The sequence below is a fragment of the Palaemon carinicauda genome, chromosome 13 (assembly GCF_036898095.1).
Source record: "Palaemon carinicauda isolate YSFRI2023 chromosome 13, ASM3689809v2, whole genome shotgun sequence".
NCBI lineage: Eukaryota > Metazoa > Arthropoda > Malacostraca > Decapoda > Palaemonidae > Palaemon > Palaemon carinicauda.
Window position 1 is genome coordinate 58,405,846 of NC_090737.1, and position 5,767 is coordinate 58,411,612.

A 5,767-nucleotide genomic window follows, 5' to 3' on the forward strand; every position below is an offset into this window, starting at 1 on the left:
GAAACCTTCACCAGTAGTCTCTAACGCGCATGTCCAAGCAAATGAATTTTAATATGCACAGACTATATTAACCAACATAGCCAACACCAATAATTATCATTATAAAACTATAATGATACACTCCACCACCAACAAAACTAAATCTCTTACCATCATATGACTGTCAAGTCAAATCTAATTCTTTTAATTTAAATAACCACACAAATAAATATTCATTTTAAACTATGGTAGATCGAGACGTTCCTCGATGGGCAAAATTACTACAATTCTATGAGCAGATCGTTTCACAATTACATCCCTTTCTCCCTTGTATGTAATACCAGACTTTATTGGTTTGTACCTCAGTGTGACATTTCTAACTTTCTTATCTTTACCCTTATCTGCCAGCATGACTTCCGCTAACTTCCAATTACCCCGCACCACATTACTATCCTGAAACAATACAAGATCCCCTACTTGCAAGTTACGCTTTTCTACATGCCATTTTTGACGTATCAGCATAGTGGGGAAAAAGTCACGCATCCATTTTCTCCAAAAAGTATCTGTTATGCCTTCATGAAATTTCAATCTTGATTCATGACTAGGGAAGCGTTCAAATTCTCCTTTCAGGACTGCATTTTGTGTACGCCCAAGCAAAAGATCATTTGAGCAAAGATACCTTCCTAGTTCGGGATCGCAGCCGGGTTTTATACCAATGGGTCTTTCATTTAGTAAATTTGCTATTTCATAAAGGGTGGTTTGTAATTTACTGAAAGTTAAAATGTTATCACCAATAGCTATGGTCAAACTCCTTTTGACAGATTTGATAAGACTCTCACTGACTCCATTTTGCCAAGGTGCATCAGCAGAAGCATTGAAGATCCACTTTATCTTAAAAATCTCTGTTGCATTCCTTAGTTCCTTCTCAGCAGCAGTTAATTGGGTACCCCTATCAGAATATATTTCTTTAGGACATCCTCGGAGTGATACAAATCTACGGAGCCCATCAAGGAAATCTTTTGCACTATAACCCTCAATTAGATCTAAATGAACTGCACGGGTCGATAAACAATTAAAGATTACCCCATAGGCTTTACCTTTAGTTCTACCCTTAACCGTATCCCTGATAAAGAAAGGTCCATATAAATCAAGAGCAGTATAAGCAAACGGTGGGGAGGGTTTTAGACGCTCTAGAGGTAATTGTCCCATGACTTGCCCGGCTATTTCCTTTGTCAACTTCCTACAGGTTACGCATTTAAATTTTACGGACTTGATCATGTTCCGAACTCTTGGTACCCAAAACTTAGATTGAATTTTCGCAAGGGTGTTTTCCACTCCAGAATGAAATTGACGATGCATGGTTTTTACATATAATTTGACAAATTCATGATCAGGAGAGAGTAATACAAACCCAAACCCATCCTGATCATAATTGTTCTTTAACCACCTAGGAATACGTTGGCCTACCACAATTAAACCATCCTTATTTACACTAGGGCCAAGTCTGCGATATCTGAACTCCCAATCTTTACCAAGTGTGGATTGAATTTCTCTCACCCACAACATCTCTGCTTGAGAGATTTCATCTATATTAGGAGTTTGAAATATTCCCTTGAACGATTTAAATTTAAAAGCCTTAAGGACTCTACTAGTGACTCTGAGCAATTTTTCACTACTTTCAAATCTTGATATTTGAAACACTAAAGACATTTCTACAGTATTCACGGTAAAACAAGTGTGCGAAACAAAGACACCCACCCTGTCAGGCAAATCACCAATATGATCTTTCCTTATTGGCCACTTACTGATTGGGAGAGTAAGGAAAGCCGGCCCCATTTGCCACATGGATTCTTGACCCAAATCGATAGGCTTAGCAGGTTTGGTGGTCAAGTCTGCTGGGTTGTTATCACCTGAAACCCACGACCATTCTCCCACATCGGTTTTACTTTGAATTTCAGCAATTTTTGTAGCAGTAAAGGTGCCAAAGCCATAGCTTTCTTTCTGAATCTGGGCACGAACTATTGCAGAATCAACAATGTGCATCACCGATTCAAATTCAAAATTCATTTCCTTCACTATAGTTTCTCTCATTCTAGCTGCCACTAAGGCCCCACATAGTTCAATCCGGGGAATGGATAACTGTTTGAGTGGTGCAAGCCTAGATTTTGCCATTAGCAACCTGGAACAGAATCCTCCATCAGACAATTCCCATCGCACATAAGCACATGCTCCATATGCAGAACTAGACCCATCAGAGAAAATCACCAACATTGGTTTACCGATGGTACCTTCTACTTTGACACACCTAGGGAAGCTGAGAGACTGAAGCTCAAACAACATCTGGAAATAACTTAACCACTCATTCCTAATATCTGTCGACACTGTACTATCCCAATCATTATGGCTAACTTTTCCTTCAATCCCCTCTGTCCTGGAAATTAGTTGTCTCATCATCAATTTAGCTCTTAAAGTTACCGGACAAACTAGCCCTAAAGGATCATACTGAGATGCGATTTGACTTAACAACATTCTTCTAGTTAAATACTGTGGCACATTAACCATGAGATCATCTGGCGCCAAGTTAGGTTCAGTATGAATTTTCCTATGCTTTGGAGAAAAATTTATTTTAACTTCATATACTAACCGGTCTCTATGAGGATCCCACACAATTCCTAAAACCTTTTCCTTTTCCCTTTTAGTCACTTTAACATTGGGATTCTCATGATTTTCATTGCCAGATAAAATCCAATGCTTAATTTTAAAACCTCCACGACCTATAATTCTTTCAATTTGTTTCATCAGTTCGTTTGCAATCTCTATGCTGTCACAGCTTCCCAATATGTCATCAACATAGCTATTATTCACAATGATCTGTGTAGCTACAGGGTATTCATCCTTACTCATCTCTGCTGTTAATTTCAAAGCAAGCATAGCAATAGTTCCACTGGGTTTGTCCCCAAATGGGACACAAGTCAACATATAATGATCTGGCTTAACATCAACCTTGAAATCACGCCAAAGAAACCTATGACAGTGCTGGTCAAATAAGGACAGAGAGATAGTGTTATACATTTTGGCTAAATCACAAACAAATGCTACTTCATTTTCTCGGAACCTAAGTAAAACACCCAAAAGTGAGTTTAGCATGTCAGGACCCTTCGCCCACATTTCATTTAGAGAAAAATTCATATACCTAGCAGAAGAATTAAACACTATCCGAAGGGGAGTTGAGCTAGAGTCAGGCTTTAGAACTTCAGTATGGGGTATGTAGAATATAGGTCCCTTATAACTATATATCTCATCTTCGGATAGCTTCCTGGCTACCCCCCGTGAAATCATATCATGAATTTGATTCTGATAGGACGTACAATAACCTAGTCCTAACTTGGTCAACCTTTTTTCCGTGGCTATTAGCCTAGCTGTTGCAAGGGACACATTATTAGGTAAAAGATTAGGATTTCTTACCCAGGGGTAAGCGACACTCCATCTATTCTTATCTGAATTAAATGATAAACCATGTGATATTTGAGCCAATTCTCTTTCTTCTTTAAGGGTACAATTACTTTGACCAGGGGTACAATTACCGCATTTACAACCAGAACACTTAGGGTAACAAGAAGTACCCAGGCTCTCAATACTTAAGTAATTATCCAACACGTCTTTAATGGTTTTCCTGGGAACTGAAGTAATCTCATTGACGTCTGTAATATCTATGTGATTGATTCTTACACTGACATTGGATTGATAACAGCGGGAAGTTAATTGCGGGTGAAATCCTCTAACAACATAGCCAAATTGGTTTAACATGAGTTGAAGGTTACCATTCGTTTCAATAACTTGAGGCATAAGGACACAGTAATCAATGCCTATTAATAAATGTATTACTCCAAAGGGTCTTGAAATGTGAAGACCGTTTAAACTTTTGAACAAACAACTAACGACATTCATATCAACTTTCTCAACAGGAGTAGTTATTTCATCTATACCACAGGCAATAATTTCCCATTTCACTCCATAGATGTCCACCACAGGAACTGTATACTCTTTAGAGGATACGGTCTCAGTTTTATTTCCCACTTTGGTTATGGTTATTTGCACATCTCTTCCGTTAAGTCCTAATTCTTGGGCCTTTTGATGAGTGATTAGCGACACATTGCTACCACTATCCCATAGCACATTAATATCATTTTGGTGATACCTTAAGCCACTCACCATTAATAAATGACCATCTCTAGACACCAAATTGCTAGTTACATCAGTGAAAGTAGTAGGTTTATATAGAAGAGAGTGTAACATTTTGTGATGTTCCCTACCACACTTTTTACCATTGACCATTACATCACAAGAACTGACACCAGACACATTGCAAAACTTAGAAAAATGGCCCAAGTTAACACACTTATAACATGCATTGTTTCTCTTGAGTTGAGCAAACTTATCATAATTGCTCAAACTCTTGAAGGCATAGCAATCATAAATGGAATGACCGTCTACACCATGATACCAACACCATTTAGGAGGGCACTTAACATCAGGATTATTTGACATTTGGGCTGCTAACCTTGATACTGTGGTTAAACACTCTGATATCATTGCACTATGTTGACCTTGAATTAATTTCATTTCATCCAGGTCATCTTTCACATTTTCACTTGTATTGTCACAAGAAGCACTATTTGTTACTACTTTTGATGAAGTCGAGCACCGCAAATCACTTTCAAGATACTCACACACTCTCCTTTCTTGTAACAAAAATTGAAGTAAATTTTCAAAAAGATCTTTAGCATTTCCTACCTTTTGCGACTTTATTACCCAATTGCGTTTTAAAGTGGGAGGAAGAAGACGCTCCACCAACGTTACAATAGAGGTAGTTTTCATCTCAGATTCTAGACCTATTTTTCTCATATCCAACCAAGCACGTTCAACCACCTTTATCATGTAAACTAACCTCTTCGAATCTCCGTCGTTCAGAGGCTTAAGGCTTTTCAATTCACTCACAATAGCCTCCGTTAGCTTACAAGGATTACCATACTTATCGTCAAGGCGTCGGAACATCTCTTCAAATTCATCTTCTACTCCTTCCACACAAGTCAGCGCTTCTCCACTCAAACATTTTTTTAGAGCATAGGCATCTTGCCCATAAAAAGGCACAATCAACCTCATATAATCCCTCTTAAAAGTACCATAATTTCTCATATCACCAGAAAATTCAGGTGGGTCGAGACGTTTCACTTTGATAAGAGTTTCCATCTTACTTTCACTATCGCCACATCTTTTAATGATCAAGGACACCAGTTCAGATTTAGTTCTTTCGCACTCTAAAATATATATCTCTGCTTCCTTTAATTCGGCCATTTCTGATTTAGCACTCAGTAATTCGCAATAATAGGCATCATGTCTCACCTCAAGGTCACTGAAAGCAGTTTCCACTTCTGCAAGCAAACTTTTCAACACTGCAGGTGGGTCGTCTCTTGCCAACCTCTCCTTCGTTACGTTGACTTTCCGAGTGAACCGACCCTTGGCCACCCCTCGATCCACCTTCAGTTGGTCCATATCGATGATGTTGAATTGTTTCGCCAGGTCACCAAAGACGTTGTTGCATCAAGTCTTTTATTAGAACAGGATTCAACCTAAAATACAAAAACTTGTTTCAGCCAATACATCAATGCTCAATCCCAAAATTCCACCATTTATACAGAATTATTTAAAATTTTATACATGTCCAGTGATAACAAAATTTGTTCAAATATTAGCAGCTAGCAATAAATTCAATTCCGTTATTTAAATA

The 5,767-nt window shown here is 38.2% G+C and overlaps 1 protein-coding gene across 1 annotated transcript; it reads right to left on the reverse strand.

Moving 5' to 3' along the window:
- Positions 1-222: 222 nt before the first annotated feature.
- LOC137651592 (uncharacterized) lies at positions 223-5,532 on the reverse strand. Its single transcript, XM_068384820.1, has one exon. It carries the CDS (start codon positions 5,530-5,532, stop codon positions 223-225), a length of 5,310 nt encoding a protein of 1,769 aa, XP_068240921.1.
- Between the last annotated feature and the right edge of the window lie 235 nt (positions 5,533-5,767).

What these genes read in the sequence shown, in the direction of transcription:
- LOC137651592 (XM_068384820.1), bottom strand. Translation starts at nt 5,532, where the DNA reads ATGGACCAACTGAAGGTGGATCGAGGGGTGGCCAAGGGTCGGTTCACT.